This window comes from Entamoeba dispar, genomic scaffold, assembly GCF_000209125.1.
Source record: "Entamoeba dispar SAW760 scf_1105229463029 genomic scaffold, whole genome shotgun sequence".
NCBI classification, from domain to species: domain Eukaryota; phylum Evosea; order Mastigamoebida; family Endamoebidae; genus Entamoeba; species Entamoeba dispar.
This window is the reverse complement of record NW_001855488.1, coordinates 18558-45067: the sequence shown is the minus strand read 5'-3', so window position 1 is coordinate 45067 and position 26510 is coordinate 18558. Positions and strand designations below refer to the sequence as shown.

The 26510-nt window shown below is 20.6% G+C and overlaps 13 protein-coding genes across 13 annotated transcripts, besides 67 other annotated features; 10 read left to right on the top strand and 3 right to left on the bottom strand.

Annotated features, from left to right (window-relative positions):
- Positions 1-39: a sequence feature (AT_rich).
- A 3-nt stretch (positions 40-42) lies between these two features.
- Positions 43-251: a repeat region.
- Positions 252-283: 32 nt separating this feature from the next.
- Positions 284-425: a sequence feature (AT_rich).
- Positions 426-431: 6 nt separating this feature from the next.
- Positions 432-512: a microsatellite.
- A 2-nt stretch (positions 513-514) lies between these two features.
- Positions 515-614: a sequence feature (AT_rich).
- Positions 615-2154: a repeat region.
- Positions 2135-2467: a repeat region.
- Position 2468: 1 nt separating this feature from the next.
- Positions 2469-2592: a microsatellite.
- Positions 2593-2628: 36 nt separating this feature from the next.
- Positions 2629-2730: a microsatellite.
- Positions 2731-2752: 22 nt separating this feature from the next.
- Positions 2753-2804: a sequence feature (AT_rich).
- Positions 2805-2872: 68 nt separating this feature from the next.
- On the top strand, positions 2873-4032 carry EDI_351460 (dual specificity protein phosphatase, putative; the record flags this gene model as incomplete). Its single annotated transcript, XM_001740584.1, has 3 exons — positions 2873-3059; positions 3146-3352; positions 3401-4032. 3 exons carry the CDS (start codon positions 2873-2875, stop codon positions 4030-4032), a joined length of 1026 nt encoding a protein of 341 aa, XP_001740636.1.
- Positions 3076-3167: a microsatellite.
- Positions 3083-3148: a microsatellite.
- Positions 3358-3501: a sequence feature (AT_rich).
- Positions 4033-4173: 141 nt separating the features above from the next.
- EDI_351450 (uncharacterized protein) lies at positions 4174-5388 on the top strand (the record flags this gene model as incomplete). Its single annotated transcript, XM_001740583.1, has 3 exons — positions 4174-4305; positions 4366-4846; positions 4883-5388. The coding sequence occupies 3 exons, from the start codon at positions 4174-4176 to the stop codon at positions 5386-5388; spliced, it is 1119 nt and encodes a 372-aa protein (XP_001740635.1).
- Positions 4248-4360: a sequence feature (AT_rich).
- Positions 4609-4783: a microsatellite.
- Positions 5054-5186: a microsatellite.
- Positions 5199-5244: a sequence feature (AT_rich).
- Positions 5388-5421: a microsatellite.
- A 3-nt stretch (positions 5422-5424) lies between these two features.
- Positions 5425-5461: a sequence feature (AT_rich).
- Positions 5462-5670: 209 nt separating this feature from the next.
- Positions 5671-7068, top strand: EDI_351440 (uncharacterized protein; the record flags this gene model as incomplete). The annotated part of the gene is made up of 1 exon (XM_001740582.1): positions 5671-7068. The coding sequence occupies one exon, from the start codon at positions 5671-5673 to the stop codon at positions 7066-7068; it is 1398 nt and encodes a 465-aa protein (XP_001740634.1).
- Positions 5706-5755: a sequence feature (AT_rich).
- Positions 5783-5817: a sequence feature (AT_rich).
- Positions 6128-6189: a sequence feature (AT_rich).
- Positions 7069-7139: a microsatellite.
- A 443-nt stretch (positions 7140-7582) lies between these two features.
- EDI_351430 (eukaryotic translation initiation factor 4E, putative) lies at positions 7583-8197 on the top strand (the record flags this gene model as incomplete). Its single annotated transcript, XM_001740581.1, has 2 exons — positions 7583-7903; positions 7970-8197. The coding sequence occupies 2 exons, from the start codon at positions 7583-7585 to the stop codon at positions 8195-8197; spliced, it is 549 nt and encodes a 182-aa protein (XP_001740633.1).
- A 60-nt stretch (positions 8198-8257) lies between these two features.
- EDI_351420 (uncharacterized protein) lies at positions 8258-8939 on the top strand (the record flags this gene model as incomplete). The annotated part of the gene is made up of 2 exons (XM_001740580.1): positions 8258-8305; positions 8358-8939. The coding sequence occupies 2 exons, from the start codon at positions 8258-8260 to the stop codon at positions 8937-8939; spliced, it is 630 nt and encodes a 209-aa protein (XP_001740632.1).
- Positions 8315-8356: a sequence feature (AT_rich).
- Positions 8940-8956: 17 nt separating the features above from the next.
- Positions 8957-9005: a sequence feature (AT_rich).
- A 31-nt stretch (positions 9006-9036) lies between these two features.
- On the top strand, positions 9037-10317 carry EDI_351410 (WD repeat-containing protein, putative; the record flags this gene model as incomplete). Its single annotated transcript, XM_001740579.1, has 1 exon — positions 9037-10317. One exon carries the CDS (start codon positions 9037-9039, stop codon positions 10315-10317), a length of 1281 nt encoding a protein of 426 aa, XP_001740631.1.
- A 40-nt stretch (positions 10318-10357) lies between these two features.
- Positions 10358-10388: a microsatellite.
- A 43-nt stretch (positions 10389-10431) lies between these two features.
- Positions 10432-10456: a sequence feature (AT_rich).
- Positions 10457-10569: 113 nt separating this feature from the next.
- EDI_351400 (uncharacterized protein) lies at positions 10570-11224 on the top strand (the record flags this gene model as incomplete). Its single annotated transcript, XM_001740578.1, has 2 exons — positions 10570-10709; positions 10783-11224. 2 exons carry the CDS (start codon positions 10570-10572, stop codon positions 11222-11224), a joined length of 582 nt encoding a protein of 193 aa, XP_001740630.1.
- Positions 10719-10781: a sequence feature (AT_rich).
- A 13-nt stretch (positions 11225-11237) lies between the features above and the next one.
- Positions 11238-11370: a sequence feature (AT_rich).
- EDI_351390 (exosome complex exonuclease RRP41, putative) lies at positions 11369-12085 on the top strand (the record flags this gene model as incomplete). The annotated part of the gene is made up of 1 exon (XM_001740577.1): positions 11369-12085. The coding sequence occupies one exon, from the start codon at positions 11369-11371 to the stop codon at positions 12083-12085; it is 717 nt and encodes a 238-aa protein (XP_001740629.1).
- Positions 12079-12099: a sequence feature (AT_rich).
- Positions 12100-12127: 28 nt separating this feature from the next.
- Positions 12128-12173: a sequence feature (AT_rich).
- Positions 12174-12534: 361 nt separating this feature from the next.
- Positions 12535-13077, bottom strand: EDI_351380 (uncharacterized protein; the record flags this gene model as incomplete). The annotated part of the gene is made up of 1 exon (XM_001740576.1): positions 12535-13077. The coding sequence occupies one exon, from the start codon at positions 13075-13077 to the stop codon at positions 12535-12537; it is 543 nt and encodes a 180-aa protein (XP_001740628.1).
- Positions 12552-12587: a sequence feature (AT_rich).
- Position 13078: 1 nt separating the features above from the next.
- Positions 13079-13183: a sequence feature (AT_rich).
- A 304-nt stretch (positions 13184-13487) lies between these two features.
- Positions 13488-13555: a sequence feature (AT_rich).
- Positions 13555-14181, bottom strand: EDI_351370 (serine-rich 25 kDa antigen protein, putative; the record flags this gene model as incomplete). The annotated part of the gene is made up of 1 exon (XM_001740575.1): positions 13555-14181. The coding sequence occupies one exon, from the start codon at positions 14179-14181 to the stop codon at positions 13555-13557; it is 627 nt and encodes a 208-aa protein (XP_001740627.1).
- Positions 13714-13890: a microsatellite.
- A 103-nt stretch (positions 14182-14284) lies between the features above and the next one.
- Positions 14285-14470: a sequence feature (AT_rich).
- Positions 14471-14542: a microsatellite.
- Positions 14543-14552: 10 nt separating this feature from the next.
- On the bottom strand, positions 14553-24592 carry EDI_351360 (uncharacterized protein; the record flags this gene model as incomplete). Its single annotated transcript, XM_001740574.1, has 3 exons — positions 14553-24231; positions 24281-24429; positions 24500-24592. 3 exons carry the CDS (start codon positions 24590-24592, stop codon positions 14553-14555), a joined length of 9921 nt encoding a protein of 3306 aa, XP_001740626.1.
- Positions 14948-15005: a sequence feature (AT_rich).
- Positions 15344-15372: a sequence feature (AT_rich).
- Positions 16064-16098: a sequence feature (AT_rich).
- Positions 16200-16231: a sequence feature (AT_rich).
- Positions 16562-16584: a sequence feature (AT_rich).
- Positions 16797-16876: a sequence feature (AT_rich).
- Positions 17727-17821: a sequence feature (AT_rich).
- Positions 18082-18148: a sequence feature (AT_rich).
- Positions 18432-18475: a sequence feature (AT_rich).
- Positions 18804-19020: a sequence feature (AT_rich).
- Positions 19362-19411: a sequence feature (AT_rich).
- Positions 19840-19886: a sequence feature (AT_rich).
- Positions 20124-20158: a sequence feature (AT_rich).
- Positions 20582-20602: a sequence feature (AT_rich).
- Positions 20646-20697: a sequence feature (AT_rich).
- Positions 20873-20908: a sequence feature (AT_rich).
- Positions 20958-21079: a sequence feature (AT_rich).
- Positions 21195-21220: a sequence feature (AT_rich).
- Positions 21327-21422: a sequence feature (AT_rich).
- Positions 21684-21738: a sequence feature (AT_rich).
- Positions 23354-23374: a sequence feature (AT_rich).
- Positions 23405-23449: a sequence feature (AT_rich).
- Positions 23934-23983: a sequence feature (AT_rich).
- Positions 24048-24069: a sequence feature (AT_rich).
- Positions 24141-24183: a sequence feature (AT_rich).
- Positions 24233-24275: a sequence feature (AT_rich).
- Positions 24437-24536: a sequence feature (AT_rich).
- A 31-nt stretch (positions 24593-24623) lies between the features above and the next one.
- Positions 24624-24708: a microsatellite.
- A 20-nt stretch (positions 24709-24728) lies between these two features.
- EDI_351350 (uncharacterized protein) lies at positions 24729-26048 on the top strand (the record flags this gene model as incomplete). The annotated part of the gene is made up of 1 exon (XM_001740573.1): positions 24729-26048. The coding sequence occupies one exon, from the start codon at positions 24729-24731 to the stop codon at positions 26046-26048; it is 1320 nt and encodes a 439-aa protein (XP_001740625.1).
- Positions 26049-26074: 26 nt separating this feature from the next.
- Positions 26075-26189: a sequence feature (AT_rich).
- Positions 26144-26506, top strand: EDI_351340 (uncharacterized protein; the record flags this gene model as incomplete). Its single annotated transcript, XM_001740572.1, has 1 exon — positions 26144-26506. One exon carries the CDS (start codon positions 26144-26146, stop codon positions 26504-26506), a length of 363 nt encoding a protein of 120 aa, XP_001740624.1.
- Positions 26274-26324: a sequence feature (AT_rich).
- Positions 26507-26510: the final 4 nt, after the last annotated feature.

Here is a 26510-nt window from a genome sequence, read left to right as displayed (position 1 = left end):
AATATAAAAAATAATAAATAAAATAAAGAAAAATAAAAAGAATAAAAGAAGAAATAATAACACAAGAATGTAAAGATAATTAAATACAAGAAATAAAAGAAATAATAAAAATAAATAAAAAAGAAATGAAAGAATAAGAATAAATAAAATATATTAATTAATATTATAATAAGAAAAAATACATCAAATAATTAATATCAATAATAAAAATAAAATAATAAACAATATATTAGATGATTAATACTAGTATAATCAATCAAGAAAGAAAGAATTGGAAGAATAGAAAAATATTACAATTAAAATATATAAATTAAGAGATTTATTCAATAATAATCAATTATTAAATTAAAAAATATTACATATTAAAAATATAATATATCATATTAAAATAAAACAAATAAACTATTACAAATATATTAAATAATGAAAATAATAGAAATAAAATTAAGAATAAATTGTAAAGAATAAGAATAAAATAAAGAAATAAATAATATCTAAATAAACATAAAAATGCATATTATGATAATATTAAATATTATAATTAATTGAAATGAATATATGAAACTAATATTATTATAGAATTCATAAATAATAAATTATATGAATAATAAATTATAGAAATAATAATAGAAATGATATAAAATTCATAAAGAATTAAAATATCAAAATAAATAATAAAACGAAAACACAACAAATTAATAAAATATAATGGTTATTAAATATTTAAAATAAATATTTCTTAATAAAATTATTTAATGAAATAATGTATAATCATAATGAAATTTATCTTCAATTTATTCATTAAATAATATTAATATATAAGAAAATAGATAAATTATACAAATAAAATTACAACATTAATATGTTAAAATTATATATATTAATTATTAAATATGAAAATATAAATTCAATTGATATTAAAATGTAATTGAAAAACAAATATCATAAAATTTAATATAAGAAATATACTTAACAAAATAATAATTATTATACAACAACATCATTTAATTATAATTAATGATAAATAGAAATAGATATAAATAAATTATTATAATTCTAAATATTATAATAGTATTAAATATCAAATTATTAAATATTATTTAATTTATTTGAACACTTTTATTAATTAATAATATTATATATTAAATAATATACAAATCAAATTATAATATAATCAACAAAATGAATATATAATTAATAAAGAAAGATGAATAATATAATAGTTTATTATAAATATTTGTATTAATTATTGAATATTTAAACAAATAGATAAAGAGATTAATAAATTAATTATTAAAATGAAATGAGAATAAAAATAAGTAGAATTAAATAAATTATAATGATGAAATGAAGATAATTAATAATATAATGAAATAGAAAAACCACATAAATTAATAAAATAAATATTTAATGAAATATGAATAAAAACAATATAGAAAAGAATAAGATAAATACTAATATCAATATTTAAATAAATAGAAAAATAAATGAATTAACAAGAGTAAATAATGATAATTATTATAAATATATTTGAATTGAAATAAGAAATAAAATAAATATTAATAAAACATGAACAAGAAATAAATGATATATATTCTATTTTATCACCATTAAATATTAATAAATATAACAATAATAATACAAAAGAAATAATAATAATGATATAATATTTAAATTAAATAAGAAATCAATAATATCAAATACAAATTAATTGAAATTGAAAAAATAGATAAATAAATAATAAAATCAATAATCTAATACAAGTTACATATTAGAAATAATAAAAATAGATTATATTTTACAATAAATGAAATAAGAAATGAAATAATATCAATATGAGATGAATAAATTAAAGAAATAATAAGAATATATTTAAAATATAAATATCAAATACATGAATAAAAAGAAATAAAAGAAATAATTAAAATGAATAATTAAAAGAATAAAGAGAATAAATTTAATGAATATAATAGAATTAAATATGATATAAACAAAATAATGAAATAATAATAAAAGAAATATAAAGAAATATGATGAATAATAATAAATATCAATTATATAAATAATAATATAAGAAATTATCAATAATCATAGCGAAATCATTATAAAAATAAATATATTCATTCAAATAATAAATAATTAAGAAAAGAAGTATTAAATTTAAAATATTTTATATTAATATATTAAAATATCATAAATATCACAATACAATTGTAACTATTAATCATATAATATTATGATATAATAAAGAAAATTAAATAATAAAACAAGATATAAGTATAAATAAATATATATTAAATAAAAATTTTAATGGAAATGAATCAAATAAATTTAATTCAATTATAAATATATTAATAATGATGAAATAGTTATAATTTAGATTAAATAATTATTAATTAATGATTATTCTTTTAATATTAGAATATATATTAAGAAAAACATCATAAAAATAATATAAAAAAGATGTTAATTAAGATAAAAATAATGAAATAAATATAAAAAAATATAACAATAAAATAATGGAAAACAGAGTAATTATGAAATAACATTAACAATACACTATAAACAAATAATAATAAAAAATATGAAATATTTAATAATCTATATATTTAACATTGACAACACATTAAAAGAAAATAAAAAAATTTTTCAAATGAAAATAAAATATAAAAAGTAGAATATATTAAAAATAGAAAAATAAACAATTTACAATAATCATAAAATTAAAAAGTGGATAAATTATTAAATGACCTTTTTATAAATTTTTAAATTTTTTAAAGTGAATTTTTTTTTTAAATTTTTTTGGTATAATCTATAAATAATTTGATGAGTAGAAAGATAAACAAATAAATCTTGATTTTAATTGACCTTAATGCATAGAAGAAGGGACATTGGAATAGATTTCACAAAAAAGAAAATTACTAATACAAATATGCTCAAACAATTAATTAAATACATAAAAACAGAAAAATTTCTTGGTAGTGACGTAAAGTCATTAATATATCAAGATAATGGATTAACTGATATTTGTACATTTAACCTATTTAGTAATCTTCAGAGTTTGTTAAATTTTTTTAAGAATAATAAATAAATAAATAAATGATATAATAATAATAATAAAAAATTGAAATTAATAAAAGAATAGGTATTGATATCAGTAATAATAAAATTGAAAGTATTCCTAAAAATCTAACAACTATTCAACAACTTAAATCATTAAATTTATCTCAAAATAAAATAAGTGATGGAATGGATATAATAAGTAAATTACCATTACTTACATTTCTTGATCTTTCTAATAATAATATTAAAGAATTTGAAATTGGAAGAATTTCACAATTAACATCTCTTGGTTTGTTTTTATTTAAAAGAAAGAAAAGAAAAAGATTAATTAAAATAGAAATACTTAAAATAACAAATAATGAAATACATACATTTGATTATAATAGTTTAAAACCATTAAAATCATTAAAAGAATTTTATATTAATACAAATTATATTGAATCACCTATTTTTACAGAAACAACAATTTGTCTTCTATTTCCATCACCATTTTTTCAATTAATACCTAATAAAATTGATGAACATATTTATTTAGGGTCATTAGATTCTACAAGAAATCGAGATATTTTAATAGAAAGAAATATTACAGGAATATTATCATTAGGAGTTAAAGCCATTATTGTAAGTAAAAAAATTCAAGTAGAATATATTGATATTGGAGATTTAGCAAGTGAAGCAATTGATCAATATTTTACAAAATGTTTTGAATTTATGGATTCAATAATTAAAGGAGGAGGATCTATTTTAATTCATTGTCATGCAGGAATATCACGATCTAGTACAATTTTAATAGCATATTTAATGTATAAAAAAATGTGGAGTTATAAAGAAGCAGTTATATTTATTAAAAAGAAAAGACCAATTATATCACCTAATTCAGGATTTGAGAAACAACTTATAAATTTTGAACATAAATTATTTAATAATGGTGATTTAAATAATGAAGAAAATGAATTAGAAGAAGAATGAAAATGTATATTAATAAATAAGTAAAGAGAGAAATATTTAATTCTACTAATAAAATTAATTCAATTTTTCGGAGATATTATGTTTCTTTTCTTAAATATTTTTCTATCTCAATAGATTAAAAAAACTTAAAATCATCAAATAATGTCATCTCATTTTATTGTCCTTTTTACTACACAAAAAATTCAAAAAGTAAAGAAATGGAAAGATGGAATAGCAATATATTATAAAGATAATAAAAAATTTGAATTATATGAAGAAATTAATGGTAAAAAAGTTTGTTAATTAAATTATTATTATATTATTCTTTATCCTTTATTTATTTAATATTCTTAGCAATTAATATTAACTGATACTATTAAAAATTTACCAAATGTTGGTGATATAATTGAAATTGATAAATATCTTATTGACTTCGACTCTATTCAATCAGAAGAACTTAATCCTCAAATTAAAAGTATTGACACACTTAAAATATTACCTATTTCTTCAAGAATTTGTAGTGGAATGAAGAAAAGAAATTCTAATATAAAACCATTATTAACAATAACACCTACAATAATACCTACAATAACACCTACAATAACACAAAGAAAAACAATAATAAAGAAAGAAAAAGAAAAGAATAGTATTAAAGACTTAATAAAAATATTTGAAAACAAAGAAATAAATAAAAGAGAAGAAATAAAACAAAAACAAAAACAAGATAAGAAAATAAATAAAGAAAGAGATTGTATTAAAAAAGAAATAGGAAGTAAAGGATTTAAAGTACCAAAAATTATGGAAAAAATTGAATTTCCTACAAGTCTTAATGATAGTGAAGAAAAAATAGAAAAAATTAAAAGAAATAAAGAAACAAGTCAAGGAATATATAATGATATTGGAAAATATGTTACTGATATGAATAATATTGTAGTTAATGAAATAAATTATAAATTAGCAGAAATAGGAAAAACATTTTATACAATAGTTGATACACAAATTAATGAAATGAGAAATAAAGAAAGAATAAATATTTATTCACAAGAAAATCCAATAAAACAAATTAGTCATAAAGAAGGAATAAATAAAAGAAAAGGATATTATTATTCAGAACAACAAAGTAAAGGAATTGAAAAAGATAAAAAAGAAATAAAAGAAAAAGAAGTAAAATATAAATTATCAGAAACATTTAATCATAAAATTAATATGAAAGAATTAAAAATAAAAAAATTTGAAGAAGAAGGAATTATTATTTTTCTTGATATTGAAATTTTTCAAAGTAAAAAATTAACACCAACACCAGAAGATCCAGAAGCTTTAAAAACAATGTATTTTATGAAAATTAATGATTTAAGGAAAGTTAAGTTTGTTAATTAATATATATAATATATAATATATATAATATATATAAAGAATTAATATAAAAAAATCAAAAGAAATAATTAAATTAGAGAATTAAAAAAAGATGATTTATGGATATTATTACCTCAAGAATATCCATATTCATTTAATTCAAAAATTTATATTATAACAACATTATATCATGGACCAACTAAAGATGGAATTATTAGAATTGAATTTATTACATCAAAACCATTAAAATTTCAAAAAATAAATTGTATTGGATTACATGGATTTTCAGGATCAACAGAAGTATTAATGCTTCAAACATTAGTTCAATTATCAATTACACCTAAATATTTATTTTCTAATCTTATAGAATATTTAATTTTTCATAAATTTACACCATTAAAGAAACAAATAATACCAGATATTAAAATAATTAATGAATATAAATTAAATAATCAACAAATTAAAGTTATTAAAGAAGTTATTCAATCTCTTCAAGAAAATAAACCACCAATAACTCTTGTTCATGGAGTTTTTGGTTCAGGAAAATCACATCTTCTTTCAGTATTATGTATTTTATTAGCATCATTAAATTATAAAGTATTAATTTGTGCATCAACAAATGTTGCAGTTGATAGAGTTCTTGAAAGTTTATTAACAAAAAACTATAAATCATTTTTTCGTGTTGGTTCATTAAAAAAAATTAGTAAACAAATTTTACCTTATACTATTTCTGAAAATGATGATGGATTAAATGATCTTAAAGAATTAAAAAAAGAAAAATTATTATCAAATATTGAAAAAATAATTATTGAAAATGAAATTAATGAAAGAAAAACTGGTAATTTTGAAAAAAGGTCTCGTGAAATTAAATTAGCTTCTATTGTTGGTGTCACTTGTGCTTCTTCTACAAATCCTCTTCTTAATCATTCTTATGATATTATTCTTTTTGATGAAGCTACTCAAACTATTGAACCTATGTCTCTTATTCCTATTCTTAGATTTAATCCAAAATGTATTGTTTGTGTTGGTGATCCTATGCAACTTGATCCTGTTCTTCAATCAGTTCATCTTTCTGCTTCTCTTTTTCAAAGACTTTATTCTTTAAATTCTCCAATTTTATTAAATCTTCAATATAGGTGTTGTCCTCCTATTAGTAATATTGTAAATAGACTTTATTATAATGGTCTTTTACAAAATGCTCCTAATGTTTATAATCAACTTTCTCTTATTCCTGATGCTAATGAAATCATAATTTGTTATCATGACACTAATGATGAGTTTTCTCTTGCTTCTAGTTATTATTCTCTTTTCGAAATTCGTGTTGTAAATCAAATCATTTCTATTTTATCTCATCTTCTTATTCCATCTGATCGTATCGGTGTCATTTCTTTTTATAAACAACAATGTGCTTATCTCGCATCTTCTATTTCTCTTCCACAAATCACTGTAGCTACTATTGACGCTTTCCAAGGCGCTGAAAAAGATATCATTCTCCTCTCTTTCGTCAGAAATAAACACTCTTCCTTTTTAGAATCCCCAAAACGTCTCAACGTCGCTCTTACTCGCGCTCGAAATAACTTATTCTTTATAATCCACAAATCAATCTTATATCACCCTTTTATCCAAAACATCCTCTTAAACTCTAAAGTCTCTTACATCGACTGTGACCTTCTTCTTCTCTCTAAAAAATTCATCTTTGATTAATTCTTTTTTCTTTTGTTATTCTTCTTTCTTTTTTTTTCTTATCTCCTTTATTCTTTGCTTTTTTTATTTTTACTTCTCTGATAATGAAATGATTTAATTTCTTTAACAACCATTTTATTTCTATCCGGAGACTGTGTTTGATGTGTTATTTTGTTAATAAACAGGATAAGAGAAAGAAAGGAAAAACAAAAGAGCGTGAAGGATCTAAGTTACTTTAAAAGAAAAGAGAGGTTTATTTTCAAAAGAATAGAACAGAGCCACATTAGAAATCTGTATTTTCATTAAATTATCTATGAAAAGAGGGTTGTGGGTGTAATTTGAATTGCACATGGATGCATTAAAAATGAATTAATGGATAATGAGAATCTTGTGATAGTTATTGAAAAGAAAGGGATATTTTGAATTGAGTAAAAATATGAGAAGTTTATGTTATTAAAAAACAATAAAACTAAAAACTCTATTAAAAAAAAAAGAACTCAACTGATTATTTATTTTGATATTTTCATAATTTAAAATGACTACAACAAAGGAGATTGTTCCACTTCATATGTTGACAACTGGTTGGACGTATTGGTTTGACTTAGGGATGAACCAAGTATTTTCTACTTCTGGAGTTACTGCAACACCTATTTATAATGTTCATTCAGTAGAAGAGTTTTGGGGGTTATATGACAGTATTGAAAAACAAACAACATTGCCGAAAGGAATTGATTCATTTTTCTTTAGAAAAGATATTGAACCAAAAACAACAGAAAATGGTGGAAAATTACAGTTTAATTTAGAAATTAATACTCCAAGTAAAGCAGAATTTGCAGAAGATGCATGGCTAAAACTTGTTTGTTTTAAGTTTAATTATTAGTTGAATGATAGTTAAAATAAAGGAATAAGAATTAAATGATAGATGTTATCTTGTATTGGAGAAACTATTGCGTTAAGAGATAAAGTAGATGGAGTTTCATTCTCATTAAGAAGTTTTGCTAAGTTAATTATTTGGTTGAAGACAGATAAAGAAGATGATTTAAGACAAGTTATCTTATTTGTGAGAAAAACACTTAACATACCAACAACTATTGACTTCCAGTTCTTTTCTCATAAAGGAGGACATACTATTATTAAAGAATTAAATTGATCAATATTATCTTGGTTCTTTCTTTTTTGTTTGAAGTTTTTGAACTTAAAAATACAAACAATGAAAACTAATTCATTATTCAATAACTTCAATAAAATACTTTTTATTGTTTGTTTGTATTATTGAATAAATTAAAAATGGTATTAAATTAATTTAATAGCCTTGTTGGTCAGTAGGAAATGTAGGACAATTATGTGTTGATTTGATTATTAATTCATTAAAACTTAAACAACAAGTCATTTTACAACATGAATTTCTTGTTCCATATGTTGCACCACCAATTTATGATCACATTAAATCACCAACATTTGCTGCTACAATTTATGGGAATGAAGAAATGAATGTTATTCAATTAAGATCAACATTTATTGCATCCAAATACCTTAAATTTTGTAAAGATTTTGCTGAATTTATTAAATCATTACAACCAACTGAAGTTGTGTTTTTATATTCTTCTTCAAAAGGAGAGTTAGGAGATATTTTGTTTAGTAATAATGATAAAGTTATTGAAAAATCACCAATAACTAAAGAATTATATTCAAGATTATCAAAAAATAATGTTAAATGTCATATTGTTCATTGTACTTGTTATGAAGGTGATAATAGACCAGATGCTATTCAAATGTATTCTTTCTTAAATAAAGAATATCATTGGAATAAAGAAATTAAAGCGGTTCAATCATGGAATAATTCTACATTATGGGGTGAATTAGAAGAGGAAGTTCGAGCTGTTATGTTTTAATTGAAGAATTTGAAAACAATATTTTAATAATAAATAAGTTATATATATTATATTAACATTTTATATCTTATCAAAAAAGACTAAAAAAGTATAATATATGAAAAACATTCCTACAACTCAACAATATGTAGAAAATATTAAGAAATTAGAAGAAAAATGGAAATATAGAAAAATTCCACTTCCTACAGAAGATAAAATGGTTATGTTAAGATTGAGAGAACTTGGAGAACCAATTATGTTATTTGGAGAAGAATTTGAGAGTCGAAGAGAGAGATTAAGAGATGCATTAGCTAAAGTTGGTTCTGATCAAGGATTTCCACAATGTGCACTTACAGAAGAAAAAATAGATCAATTAATAACTAAATTACATTACACTGATGGTGGAGAAGAATTAATTGGAATAAGAAGATGGTTATTAGTTGATAGTTTACTTAGGGCTAAATCAAGAATTCAAGAAGAAGTTCATTATGTTAAACATAAATATGAATTAATACATAATGTTGGTTCAATGATTGGAGATGAATATAGAGTTTTACGATGTAAAGTAGGAAGAAAAAATGTTATTACAGGGGGTGCAGATGGGAAAGTAAGAGTATGGGATTTAAGTGATTGTTCAAAAACAAGAGAAACAAATGTTGAAGGACAAATTTATTCATTAAATTTTTCACCTATTGAGGAAGCACCAATTGATTTTGTTGTAGGAACATCACAAGGATATGTTAAATTATTTGCAAAGAATGAAGAAAAACCACTTGGTATTCAAAGTCATACAGATAGAGTGAATGCAGTAGAGTTTCATCAATCAGGAAGATTTTTATTAACAGGATCTCATGATTCAATGATAAAATTATGGGATTTAGAGAATGGAGGGTGTGTATTAAAACAAACTGGACATAGTGGATCAGTAAGATGTATTGGATGGCAAAGAGATGGTGGAATATTTGCATCAGGAGGAAATGATTGTATTGTTCATTTATTTGATATTCGAAATGGTAAACAAATAGGAAAGTATAAAGGTCATTCATCAACAATAACTAGTTTAGATTGGCATTGTAATGGAGGAGTATTAATTACAGCATCTGATGATAATACTGTAAAATTATGGGATATTCGAATGGAAAGATGTGGATATACTATTCCAGCACATAATACTATTGTTACATCAGTAAAATTAAATCATCAAGGAGATTTCTTACTAACAAGTAGTTTTGATCATTCTATTAAACTTTGGTCATTAAAAAATTGGAATTGGAAATTAATATGGAAATATGAAGAACATTCAAAACCAGTTGTAGATGTAGATTGGTTAGAAGATGATGAAGGATTTATTTCATGTAGTTTTGATAAAACATGGAAAATATATAAGATTGAAGAATGAATAAATAAATTGTTATGTTAGTAAAACTTCATTTTAGTTTAAAAAAAAAAAGAAAGAAAGAAAGAAAGAAATGAAATTAAAAAATCAAAATGATTAGTTTTTTTATTGGTTTTGATATAAAAATTATTTAAATTTAAAAGTCATTTAAATTTCCCGAATATTTAGGTCAATATAAATAATTAGAATCTGTCTTTATAAGTTTTTTTTGTTTCCAAAAACTTAACAAATTGAACTAATTATCTTTATTTTATTATGACTGAAAACAAACACAAAATAGTTATGGTTGGTGATTTTTCTACAGGTAAAACTTGTATGTTAATTAGACTTTCACAAAATTTCTTTGATACTCAACATAATCCAACTATTGGAGCATCATTTTTAAAACAAGTAATGTTTGTTAGTTTTTATTTAATAAATTCTTATAAACAAGAAAAAAGAAATTGAATAAAAATAATAATTATATAGTGAACTTGAGAATGGAAATAAAGTTGAAATGAACTTATGGGATACAAGTGGAGATGAAAGATTTAGAAGTGTTATGCCTGTTTATTTTAGAGGAGCAGATTGTGCTATTATTGTTTATGATGTAACTCGTCGTGAAACATTTGAAAGTTTAGATTATTGGATTGATTTAACACGTAAAAGTGGAGGAGATGATATTGCTATTGTTCTTGTTGGTGCAAAATGTGATTTAAAAAAAGAAGTTAGTGATGAAGATGCTCAAAACTATAGTAAACGTGTTGGGTATCCACTTATTTTATGTTCTTCTTATAGTGGTGAAAATATTACAAAAGCATTCCAAACTGCTGCTTCATCTATAAAAAAGTCTACTCTATCAATTTCAAATAACTCAAACGTTAGTATTAATACTTCATCATCAAATAAAAATGAAGGAGGATGTTGTTAATTTGAATTGACACAAAAAATAAAATGAATTTTTATTATATTTGTAGATTTTGGATATAAAACATATTTTATTAAAAAATAAATTAAAAAATAAATTATTTAATTTAAAAAAAAAACTGAAAAAAAAAATTATTTAAAATAATTAATGGAATATATTTCTCCAGAAGGATATCGTCTTGATGGAAGAAGAACAACAGAAATGAGAAAATGTGAAATGGAAATTAATTTTTTAAACACAAGTGATGGATCTGCAAGAGTAAGAATGGGAAATACTATTGTTGAAGCAGTTGTATTTGGTCCATTAGAAGGAAGAAGAAGAAATAGAGAAGGAGCTGAACTTATGGTATCATATTCACAAGCTACATTTGCAACAAGAAAAAGAAGAGAACAAATGCATGATAGAACAATGATTGAAACAGCAGAATTATTAAAACAAATGTATGAACAAGTTATAATTACAAAACTTCTTCCAGAAACTATGATTGATTTAAGAGTACAAATTATGCAAGATGATGGTAGTGTTACAGCAGCTGTAATTAATGCATGTACATTAGCATTAATTGATGCTGGAATACCAATGATTGATATTGTATCAGCAGCAGAAGGAGGATATATTGATGGAAAAATGGTAGTTGATATGAATAAAGATGAAGAGAATGTTGGAACAGTATTTAATGTTCATACAGCTATTATGCAAAAAAGTGGTGCTGTAGCATTACTTCAAACAGAAGGAAAAATGCCATTACAAAGATTAGGAGATTTATTATCTATAGTAGAAGAAGGAGCAAAAACAATAGGAATTGAAATGAAGAAAAGAATTAGAGAATATGGTATTGAAGTATTATCATATCAAACTATTTAATTTTAATAAATATTGATTGATTATGGTATAGTTTCATTCTTCTTTTATTTTATTAAAACTGAACTTAATTTTATTTATTTTAAAATTTCTTATATGACAACTCCACAAAATTCTATTAATGATCAAAAATTATCTTCATTAATTTTAAAAGAAATTAAAGAATTTGAGTTTAATGATTATTCACAAAATAATCATTTGATAAATCCTAATATTATTGCATTAAAATTAGCAAAGATAGGAATAAATTCTGTTTTAGATGTATTAGATAAAGGAGAAACAGCAAAAAAAGAATCAAGACAACCAATTTTACCTATTAAAGTATATGAACAATTAAATTTATTTAATACAACTCATAAAAAGTAATTGAAGAGAGAGAAAAAAGAAAAATTAACAAATAAATAATTGTTTGTAATTAGATTAATTTAATTTGTAATTTCATGAACAATTAGTTAAACAATATAACAAGAATTATTTTCTTTATAATAGTTTTTATAAATTAAATCTACAAGGTATTCTACTGATTCAACAACTTGACTATGTTGTTTAGCAGTTAATGCAAAATATCTCATAGAATGTTCTGTAGCAAATTGTTGTGCAATTTCATTTTGAACAACAATAGAATCATCAGATTTATTTCCAATAAGAATAAGACTCATATCATGTGAACCATATTTTTTGATATTTAAATAAAGTTGTTGAAGTGCATCAAAGGATTCTTGTGATGTTCTATCAAAAACTAAAGCACATCCATGACATTTTTGAAAATAAAAATAATTATTTGGATCATCTTTTTCAACTCCCATTGAATCAACCATTTCAATATCAAATACATTTTTTTTTCTTTTATCTTCTTTATTTATTTTTTCAATTGCAACAGGATTTTCTTGAAATTCTTCATTACAATATTGTTGTATTAAGGATGTTTTTCCAACACCAAATGTTCCAACAAATACAATTCTCATTTTAGGTTTATTGGGTTGTATTTGGTTCATGAATAAATAAATTATAAAATTATTGTTTCTTTTTGTTTCTTTTTAAAATAAAATTAATTAGTATTTGTTATTTATAACGTAAATATTGAAGAATAAAAATATAAATGATGAGAACTATAATAAAGTTATATAAATGATTCGTCTTCAACACAATAAAGTTAATGAAGATCCTTTATTAATTAAAGCAAGAGAAATGACAAAAGGATTCCATGGAAATAATGGTAGTTGTATTATTGATGGAATAACATATATTTATTCCTCAATTGAATTTTTTGAAGGAGTTCAAAGAATGTACATTGCTACAATTAATAGAAATGGTCAATTATCAAATGGTAAGGCAAGTTGTTTACCTGAAGCATATGCTCAAGCATTTAAATCATTTATTCAATAAATATTAGAAATGTTCATTGAAAAAAAAAGAAATAATTAACAAATTAAATTAATTTTAACTTGATAAACATTATTTTTTTTTAATTATCATTTTTCCAAAGAGATAATATTCATTATTGCTTTGTGTAATTTCTTAGTACTACGTACTAATTTATCATATTGTTCTATAGGAACAAGTTTATATTCTCCACTTTTAACCATCTTAATAATTTCTTCTTTATTGATTTTTTTATTAATCTTTCTTGGTTTCTTTTCTTCTTTGTCTTTTTTATTTTTCTTCTCTTTTTTTTCTTTCTTATCTTTTTTATTTTTTTTATCCTTTTTATTTTTCTTATCTTTCTTATCTTTTTTGTCTTTTTTATCTTTTTTGTCTTTTTTATCTTTTTTGTCTTTTTTATCTTTTTTGTCTTTTTTATCCTTTTTATCAATTTTCATTTTGGGTTTTTTTTCTTCAGAAGAACTATCTGATGATTTATCACTTTTATCATCATTACATTCTATATCTAAATTGTCAACTGGTTGTTGTTTTTCATGAAGATCAGTAGGAATTTCTTCGTTGTTAGTATGTTCAGGGGATAATTCTTCTGCATCAGCATTCTCAAGTCCTTCAAAGAGATCATTGATTTCATGAATACCTTCTGGTGAAGGAGAGGTTGAATTGACATTGATTTCTTGAATGAGAACTTCATCATCTTTCTTTGGTGTTTCAGTCATTGCAATACAGATCTGATTTACATAATTCTATTCTCTTTTATAGGTCTTTTTATCTTAAATTAGATAATTTCAAAATCATTATTATCTTACCCTTTTTTATCCCTAAATTATAATTATTTTGAATAAGTTTTTTTTTAACTTTTTTAGTTTTTAATGAATTAGTTTCGTTCATATTTACTTTAATTAAGAATATATTTCTCTAAGATTATATTTTAAAATTATTTAAATAAAATACATAAACATAACTCTTTATTTCATTAAAAATTCATAAAATTTTAATATTTTAATTAATAGAATAAAGAATAAATAAGAAAAAGTAAAATATATTTTTATAAGAAAAAGAATAAAAATGAAAATAAAACATTAAGACATTATTTAGAATGAATAATGTTTTCAGTAGAATCCATAAAAGATTCAATCTCTAAAGAAATTAAAGGAATATCATCTGGTGTTGTAAAATTATGAGAAATCATTAATATCCAACAAATAATACGATTTAATAAAGTTATTGTTTCAATTTTTCGAATAGATTTATCAATTTTTATTGGATCATTTTCAAGAAGATTTAATTCTTCATATGACATAGTAATATAATTATTTGATTGAATAAAAGTATGAATTACACTAAAAATTTCATGTACATTTCCTTTTTGAATAGCATTAACAATTTTTTGAATTGAATTTGATACTTTAAAATTAGTTTTAAATTTAGGAAGATTAATTGGATTAAAAGATGAAGGGAAATCATTAATATTTCTTTTTACTCTTAATTTTTTAAGTTTATATAACATAACACTATTTTCTATTATTTTATTAATTATATTCATAACTCTTTGAGATCTTCTTGTATGATTATCAATTATAGGAAAAGTTTGTAAGAAATTAATTAATGCAATTGATAATATTAAAGATTCAGATAAACGTTCTTCTACTAATTTAATAATAGTATTTTGTTCAGATAAAAATTCAGATAAAAATAAAGCTGAATGAAGTACAAGTTTAGTTGTAAAAAGTGATGATAAAATAAAAGAATAATTTAAATCAGAATTTGAAGCAATTTCTTGAAGAATAGAAAGTAAATCATCAGCATTATTACTTAATTCAATATGATTTTTTGTAATACTTGATAATAATGGACAAATAACAAGAATAAGTTCTTTAGTTATAATAATTAAATCTTTATTAATAAATGGATGTTTATTTAAAGAATTCATTGTATCATTAATTTGTTTTAATACATCAATAACTTCTTTTTTACTATTTTTAATAAAATCAACATCACTTAAAACTTCTAATAAGAATTGGATTTTAGCTAAAGATAATTGAATTGCCATATTACTTTCAATAATATCATTATATCCTCTCCATGAAAAACATATACAAATAGTTAAAGATAAAATACCAATCATTTCATTTCCAATATCATTCATAACAATTGGATTTTGAGAAACTTGTGAATAAATTAATTGAACTAAATTTCTTACTTTTTCACCTCTTTTTTCATTAACTAATTGATTTCCTTTTATATCTTTAAAAGCATATCTATAATATTTTTGAATAATATTTAACATTTCTTCAGTTGGAGAAGTTTGAATTAAAATTGATATTAAAATAGATACATTATTTTGTATTGCTTTTAATGGAACAGCATCAATCATTAAAGAAGATGAAACATCAGTAATTCTTCTATGAATTTGATTAATACCTATTGATAATAATACTTTTTGTAATTCTCTAACATATCTTACTGGTAATTCTGTTTTTCTTTTTTGATTTTCTGAAAGAATATCATAAACTGCTCTACTAATTTCATTTCCTACTGTTTCTAAAATTAAACTTACTGCAGTTGGATGAAGAGAAATATGAGCATCTCCAGATACAGAATTTTTAATACTAATAATTTTATGATATAAATATCCAACAATATTAATATTAAATGAAAGTCCTAATAATAATTGTCTTAATACAATAAGTGAAGTATTTTTAAGAGTTTTAATTTTTTCTTTATTAACTGGATCAATAATATCTTTTAATAAATTATAAATAAAATCTCTAACTTGATTTGGTATTCCTTTTAATTGTACACCACTAAATCCATAATATTTAACAAGACATAATTTTGCTGATTGTGTAATCCAAACTATTGGTAAACATAAAGAATAAGCATTTCCTAATAATTCTAAAAGTTCATCAATTTGAATTTGTGTATTAGGAATTGTTTTAATTAATGTAATAACATTAAGAATAAGTTGAACAAAATATCCTCCAAATCTTAAATGAGATTGACAAAGTGCATTAAATGAATTTTTAAATCTAATTAATAATTGAATTGTTTTTTGAAATGAGAAAGGAGATAATTCAGGATCATTTGATGTAATAGATTTAATTATTTTTTTATTAATTGATGGTTGTAATGGATCAGAAAAAGATCTTTCTCTATTTTTTCCAATATATTTACTTGGAGTTAAAGAATTTATATCTCCAATTGGTATTTCACATAATAAATCATATAAATCAGATAAATGAATATGAGTTGAAACAATATCATCAAAAATAGAATAGAAAGAATTAACTAATAAATACATTCTTGGAAATAATCTAAAATAACGATGAAGATTATTAAAATATTTTTTACTTTTAATTATATTTTCTTCATTTAATGATTTAATTGTTTTATCTACTAAATAATTAATAAGTGTAGTTTGAACATCAAATAATCTAAAAATTGTAGAAAGAGATTCTGAAAGATTTTTTAAATATTTTTTAACACCAAATAATGTATTTTTATCAAGAATTTCAGGAGATGATTGTATTAATGCAAAACAAGAATGAAAAGGTATTAATGGATTAGAAATATTTCCAAGATTATTTTTTGATAAATAATTAACAAATTGATTTGATTCTGAAATAAGTGGAAGAAATTGTTTCATTCCATGAATTAATTCATTTTTAGTTTGATAATTTAATAAATCATCTAATGCAAATACAATTTTTAAAAATATTGGATGAAGAACTTCAACAAATTTATTATTTAAAGGTTTAAAATCATCAGCTCTTAATTTTCTTTTAGAAATTTGTGAACGAATAAGTTGAATTGGTTGATTAAATGTTGTATCATAATTAATATTTTGAAGAACACCTATTAATTGAATCCAACCAATAAATCTTTCAAAATATCTTTCACTTCTTTGTAAAACTAACCAAAATGTTTTTGTATGTTGATCTCTAAATGAAAGTAATAAAATTTTACCTAAAACAGCTCTTAATTGATAATATGAAATCATTAAATGATAAATTGGACCAATAACACATTGAAGTAAAATATGTGTATAATCTATCATAGAATGAATATCATGATTTTGAATAGATTGAGTAAATGATTTAATAATATCTCTTGTTATAAAATTTGATGGAGAATCATTAAATCCAATATATGAACTACATGAATTACAAAAATCATCAAAATTATCATCTTCTTGTTGAATTAATAAAACACCTTTTCTACAAATTAAAACTCTTTCATCTGCAATATTTAATACCATTTGAATAATATATTTTGTATTAATTTCTTCACTTATTTGATTAAATAATTTTAAATTTCTTTCACTTAAATAATATAATTTTTGTATTATATTTATAACATCCATAAAAGTATTTCCTTGTTCATAATAACCTCTAACAATACATTCTCCTAAAAGTTTATTAATTTTAGTATTAATTAATCCATTTCCTTTTTCAAAATTTATAATACTATGATAAAAATCAATCCAATCATATGTTGTATATTCTATATCTCTTATTGTTTCATCAATTTTTTCATTTAATTTATTTGTTTCTGAAGATAATTTAATTAAATCAAAATGTTCTTGTTCTGTAATATCCATTACTGATGCATATGCCATTAATAAAAAAATAATATTTCCTTTATCAATTATTTTTAATTGTTTTTGATATACTAAATAATTATGAAGAGAATAAGTTGCATAACATGGAGATGGAGAAAATTGAAGTTGATTCCAATAAGCAAATAATTCTATCATCCATCTTAATCTACCACTTAAATTTGTTGATTCAATTTTTATAACATCTTTAAAATATTCATTCATAAAAAAAGATGTATTTGAAACAGAATCTTGTGTTAAAGATGAACTTCTTGTTGATAATGTCATATATCTCATTATTCTTAAATAATCATAAATACAATTTTCTATTTCTTTATAATCAGATAATTTACTTTGACCTAATGCTTGAATATAAATAATTCTTTTATACATAATATTTAATAATTTAAATTGTGTTAAAGCTAAACGTTTTAATGTTCCATATGTTTGTAAAATATTTACAATCCATTGAATAAAATAAGGTGCACTTTTTCTTGTTAATTTACCAAAATGAGTTAATAATTCTCTTTGTTTATCAAATAATTCCATAAGTTGTTCATCTCCTGAATTTCCTAAAAATCTATCAATAGCAAGCATAAAATTTTGTCTATTAGAAGAAGATAATTGTTCTTCAATTATTGCTCTATTAATTTGATCTTCAGTAATTTTTAAAAAACTTTCAATAGGAGCAAATTCTTGAAGAATAGATTCTTTATTTTTATACCATTCTTGAGCTGTTTGAAATATTTTTTGTTTATCATAAATTTGAAAATAATTAATTGTATTAATAATATTATTTATAACTTTATTAGGTTCATTCCAATTATTAAGATAATTATTAATTGAAAAAATTAATTCTGTTATAATATTATTAGATGTATTTTCTATTTTAAATGATTCTAAAATTTTTTGAAGAATTTTAGAAATTGTAATAATTAATTCAAATTCTTTAATAATAGCACATTGTTGTCCACAAGTTAATTTTCTTTTAATAAATGTTTGAATAATAGAAGCAATAAGAACAAGAAATTGAAAAAGTTGATAATAAAATTCTTCAAATATTGATTCATGAATATTTTTAAATTCTTTTAATCCAAATTCTTTCCAATTTTTATTTTTATTTTGTTTCATTTGATGAAGATTAATTTTAAATTTATTTGTTTTTTCTTGTGCAATTCTAAATATTTCAATTTGACCAATAAATCCTATAGGTTTAAAATGAAAAATATCAAAATATTTTTTTTCTTCTATTAACATTTTATCATTAATCATAATCATTTCTTCTATTGTTTGAGTTTCTTTAATATTTTTTATAATTGATGTTAATTTAATTGGAATATTATTTATTTCTGTATTATTTTGACTATGACAAATTTTTTTCATAATAAATATTTGTGAATATGCTTTTTGAATAATAGTTACATTTTTATCAAATCTATTATTTATTACTTGTTCTATTGCAAAAAATTGATCTTCAGAATTTAAAACAATACTTTGTGCTACTTTTAATATAAATGAACATATAGATATTTCAATATGTTTATCTTGATTTTTTTTATCAATTGCTTTATTTAAAAGTTTAATAATTTCTGTTGTTTGATTATTTTGAAGAAATGAAATTCCTGCAATAATTACTAAATCATTATAAATTAAAGGAAGTTGTTCATCTAAACAATAATCAATATCTTTTGTTTTATTTCCAAAATTAATCATTTTAATAATATGTTTTTCAGTAATTTTATATTGTTGAGATAATATTATTCCTATAGAAGGACTCATATAATCAAATAATTGTATACTAATTAATAATAATTTTAATTTATTCCAATATTTTTTAAGTGTTTCTCTAATTTTTTCTATTTGATTATTTGAATTTTTAAACATACAAATTGTTTGTAATAAAACATTACATGATTTATAAAATTTAATACATTCTTCTGAAAAAACTTTAACAGATGGAATAAAAAGTTGAATTTTATTAAGAAGATGTTGTTTCATTCCATTCATTAATTCTTCATTAAATTTTATTTCATTCATTTCAATATATGGAATTTCATCTTCTAAATTAAATTCTTTTATTTTGTTAAAAAAAATTTGACAATTTTCTTTTGTAAATTGATTTAATGTCATATCATAAAGAATTCTTAAATGTTTAATTCTTTTTAATCTATTTTGATCAATTAAATCTTTTTGAAGTAAAAATTCTCTTATAGTTTTATTACAAAATACTCTATCTTCAATTCCTGTATCATGAATTATTTTTTTAATTTGTTGAATTACATTATTAGAAGATATTAAATCTTTTTTTTCAATAACTTCATAACACATTTGACGAAAAGGTAAAATAAAATTAATAATACTAGAATGATATAAATCAAATTTCCATTGCATTAAATTTGTTAATTGTGGATATTCATTTAATTCTCTTCTTGTTTCAATTTCTGCTAAAATAGCTGCTTTAACAATATCACTTATTTTAGAAAAATAATTTTCATATAAATTAAGTGAAGGAAGAAGAGAATTATTAATATTTTTAATTTGATCAAAAAATACAAATCCATCTACAACATTTTCACAAATATCAATAATTTTTTTATTTAAAGAATTAGATTTATAACTTAAAATATCATTAATTCTTTCAAGAATAATTTTAGTTTGTTGAATAATTATTTTATTACTTGAAGTATTAAGATTATCATAAGAAAATGTTTGAAATTTAATAAGTAAATCATTACATGATTCTAATAAATTAGTAATATATTTTGATAATAATGTATTTCCTTTTTTTGATAAACAAATAGTATCATCTGTAAAATAAAAAAATATATTATTAATTTTTAAAATTTGAGAAAATATTTTTCTTGCTTCAAACATAATTTTTTCACATGATTGTTGATTTAATAATATTTGATTTTTATCATTTGTTTGATAATTAACAAAATAATAGAAAATAATAATTTGTTTATAAAAGAATAACATTTTATTTGAATAATAACTTTCAAAATTGATTAATTTTTGAATACTAGAAGTAAATGAAGAAAGAATTATTGTAATTCTTTGTTGAATAATTTTTATATCTTGAATTAATGTAATTGAAGAATAATCTTCATTTAATGTACCAATAAGATGAAGAATTTTAATAATATTTTTATTTTTAAGAAAAGTTATTGGTGAAATTAATCTTATTATATTTAGAGCATTATCAATAGTTTTTTTAATATGATAATTAATAAGTTGAAATTCTATTCTTGTAGAAGAAGAATCTAAATTATATCTAATAGTATTAAATAATTTAAATGAATAAACTATATCAATAATAATATCTTCAATATAATCTTTTTCAATAATTCTTTTAATAAACATTTCTTTAAGTGTTTGTAATATTTCAATTGGAATATGAAGATTATTATAAGTTAATAATACATCATTACAATATCCTTTAAATGCAATTTCAAAACAATCAACTGTTTCTCTTGTTTGTAAAAAACAATTAACAAGACTTAATGATCTTATAAAAAATGATTTAATTTTTATTTGTACTGATGAATTTTTTATTTCATATCCATCAATTAATTCATTTATTTCAAGATATACTCTACTCCAATTTACATATGGTTTTACTAAATAAATTAAATAAATAAGAAGTTTATTATATGATTGTTTTAAATAAAAAAATGTATTTTCATCAATTGTACTTAAATCAATTGTTTGAAATGTTCTCTCAAATTGTTTTGAATAAGAATATAAACTAAGCATTATATTTGCTTTACATGAAATAGAAGGATATAATAAATTTAATGAAAATTTATCAACAAGACAAATATATTCTCTAAAAAATGAAAACATTCCACTAATTGCATAATAATGTTTTGTTAAATCTATTCCTGAAATATAATTTTTTAATTCATTAGAAAGTATTGCAAAATCTTCAACTAAACGTTCTATTGAACAATTATTTAAACAAACTGTAACTATTAATCTATTCCATCTTAATAATTCTTGTGTATAAGTTTCTTTTAAATTATTATCAAGTTTTCCATTTGTTTGTTTTAATAATTGAATAAGAGGTAATACCATATCTGAAAATTTATCAAACATTTGTGAAATTGATAATATAGAAGGATGAACATTTGAATTAGAATCTGATAATAAATATTCTACAATTATTGATATTTTATTAGATTCTTCTTTAAGAAGATTAAAATGTGTTTCTTGAGTTTGAATATTTTGAGAAAAAAAATTAACACAAAATGAACTAACTGTATTACATAATGTAAGTATAATAAAATTTATTCTTTGTTGAAGTGAAAAATATTTAAACGAATATTTATATGAAGTTAAAATTGTAGATGTTAATTTAAATAAATCATTTTCAAGTTTACATGCTGCATTTAAACATTCATTCATACTATTTGGTTTTTGATGATTAATATTTGTTGTATCAATACAAGTTGCTTCTAAAATAATATAACTACAATATTGTGGTAATTCTTCAGTAATACTTGTAATTGGTATTGAATTAGTAAGTATTGATATTGTATATCCTATACATTCTTTTAAAAATGTTGTTAATGAAAATCCTTTATAAAAAATATGTTTTTGAAACATATTACACATTATATCAAGTAAATTATGTGAATATTCTATTGATATTTCACTAATATATTCAAAACAATCAATAATTTCTGTTAAAATTGTTTCACAAATATAAAGAATTTGTTGAAGAATATTTTGAAATTTTTCCATACTTTCATATTCAATTGAAAATATTTCTAATTTATCAAGTAAATTATTTAATGTTCTATCTATTGGTTTTCTTTCTCTACAACAATTAATAAATCTTTTAATAGTTTCTTTTAATGTAGAAATTGCTTGTTGTTTTTGTAATTTTGTAAATGAATCAAATTTTTGATAAATTAAATGAATTGTAATAACACAATTAACAATTTCTTCATCTCTTCCTTTCCAAATAGCTGTTGAAATTAATTTTTGAATTTGATTTTGAAATTTATCTGTTAAATTAATAAATTGTTCTTTAGTAATTATTTTCTCAAGTAATCTTTTTAATCCATCTAATAAGTCTTTTTCTAATTTTTCAATTTCATAATTATCAAAATCTTTTGGTAAAAGAAGCATACAATATTGTTTTATAACTGAATTAATTTGAATTAATCGTTTTAATGTAATAGTTATCATAGAAAAATTATTATTATCAATACATTTTTCAATTGTATTAAAATGATTTTTTATTCTATTTTGTGCCCAAAGTAATACATCCATTTCATCTTGTGATAAATTATTAATAATAATAACTCCTTCTTCAAGTTCACAAATTAATGTTGATATTTTTAATTTATTTCCATTTATAATATTTTCTTTTAATTTTTCAAGTATTTTAGTAAATATAGAAAAATACCATTTTAATTGACTTTGTTGAAATTTAGTATCTACAAAATTATCTTCAATATTAATAAAATGAAATGGAAGAAAAAAATGAATTTGTTCACATAATCCTAAAAAATCTTTTGCAAATCCATTTGGTTTTCTATTTAATGGAACACAATGATCATTTACTATTCTAATAATAAATTCTACAAATGCTTTAAATGATTCATTTTCTGTTTGTTGATAACTTGTTTTAAGCATTTCAATTATTGGTGTTAATGGTGTATTAAATTTAAATTCAGATGTAAAATGTTGGTGTTGTCCAAAAAGAAATAAAATTAAATCAAAAAATGATACTATTTGACGATATGTTGTTATTAAAAATTCAATAATTGGAGATGATTTTGTTGTATTTAATGTTTTAATTAATATTATTGGATGATAATTAAATTTATTAAGTTCTTCTTGTGTTTTAATAAACCATTCATTAATTAATTTATTTTGAAAAAGAATAAATATACTTGATTTATATTTTTCTTGCATTTTATTAAGTTCTTCTATTGGATTTCCAATTCCATAAAATGCTTTTGATAAAAATGCTTTAATAATATTAAATAATATAGAAAGCATACTTCTACAAAAAATATAATTTAATGTATAATACATTGTAGTATGTGTAACAATTGCTCTATGAATATAAATTTGATAATTAATTAATTCATTTTCTTTTAAATTACTTAAATCTCTAAATTCTTTTGATAAAAGTATTTGATACACTTTAGTTCTAAAATTTAAATATTTCTTTTATTAATTTAATATAAATATTATCAAACTTAAAGAAAAAATTCTCAAAATTCATTTTAGTTGAAAAATATGGATATTCTTTTTCAATAAGATGTGTAATTCCTTCAAACCATTTAGAAAATTCTGTATTATTTTCATTTAATGATTTTTGTAATTCTTTTATTGTTTTATTATCAGGCTATTACAATTTAATATATATATTTTATTTTTTTTTTTTTAATATATCAAATAAAAAATAAAATCAAAACTTTAGTTTCATTAATTTCTTTTATTAAATCAATATATGTTTGTAATATTAAGAGAATAATATCTTTAATGTGGTTAGATGAATTAGTGTCCATTAAAATTAATTAAACAGTTAATTATTTATTTAATAAAATAAAAAAAATATTAAAAAAAAAAAATAATAATAATATTTAAAATTGAAAAAATTGAAAAATATATAAAAAAAAAAAAACCTGAAAATCATTAATTATTATGGAAATTGTAGAACTCCACAATGAACAACCAAAAGAACGTACTTCTTCTCATTCACATATTAATGGACTTGGATTAGATGCTAATGGAAATGTAATAAATAATAAATGTGGACTTGTTGGACAAGAAAATGCACGAGAAGCACTTGGATTAATTGTTGAAATGGTAAAAGCAAAACGAATGGCTGGAAGAGGTATTTTACTTGCAGGTGCACCAGGAACTGGTAAAACAGCATTAGCACAAGCATTAGCAAAAGAATTAGGAGAACATGTTCCATTTAGAGCAATGGTAGGGTCAGAAGTATTTTCATCAGAAATTAAAAAAACAGAAGTATTAATGGAAAATTTTAGAAGAGCAATTGGAATAAAAATTACAGAAATAAAAGATGTATATATTGGAGAAGTTAAAGAAATTAATCCAGAATTTCAACCAAATGCTGTTGGAGGATATGGAAAAACAGTATGTGGAGTAATTGTTTCATTAAAAACAAATAAAGAAACAAAACAATTAAGATTAGATCCAGGAATATATGATAAATTACAAATTGAAAAAGTTACATTAGGAGATGTTATTAGTATTGAATCAAAATCTGGTGATGTTAAAAGAATGGGAAAATGTGATAATTATGCTTTAGAACATGATCTTGAAAATGATAAATTTATTTCACTTCCTAGTGGTGATGTACATCAAAAAAGAGAAGTAATTACATATGTTTCATTATATGAATTAGATGCAGCTAATATTAAATCACCAAATGGAATTGATTCTTTTGGAGGTAAAAAAATTGAAATGACAGATAAATTAAGAAGAGAAGTTAATAAAATGGTTAATAAATATATTAATCAAGGAATTGCTGAATTAATTCCTGGAGTATTATTTATTGATGAAATTCATATGTTAGATGCAGAATGTTTTGCATTCTTAAATAGAGCATTAGAATCAACATTAGCACCTATTGTTGTATTTGCTACAAATAGAGGATTAGTACAAGTAAGAGGAACAGAAGATTTTGCACCTCATGGAATACCATTAGATTTATTAGATAGATTATTAGTAATTGTAACAAAACAATATACTCTTCAAGAGCTCTTAAAAATTATTAATATTCGTGCAGGAATTGAAAATGTTGAATTATCTGAACAAGCATTATTATCATTAGCTGAATTAGCAACACAAACATCATTAAGATTTACTCTTCAAATGTTAACACCAACATCTATAGTAGCAAAAACAAATGGTAATATAGTAATTCAAAAAGTTGATGTTGACATGGCAATTTCATTATTTGCTGATGCAAAAAAATCAGCAAATACTTTATAACAAAATTTTGATTGAAGATATTTGTGTTTTTTATTTTTTATTTTATTTTTTATTTAAATTATTTAATAAACTTAAAAATAAATATATTATTATTTATGAATATGAAAAGTCTTTTTTATATATTAATATTTATTATTTTATGTTGTGAAGGTAAAAAGATAAATAAATATGATAAACAAACAGTTAATGATCTTAATAAAAGAAAAAAAGCATTTAAATCATTTGAAATAAATGAAAAAGATTTAAAAAATGATAAAATATATTTTAAGAAATTAAGAACAACAATGAAACGATATAGAAATTTAGATGATGCAAAAAGAACACTTGAACGTATTATTAATAAAAGACTTATAAATAAAATAGAACAATATCAAAAATCAATACCATTTATTTCAACACCAAATCCTAAAAGTTATAAAAAAATGGTTCAAGTAAAAACAAAAAATATCTTAAATTAATTAA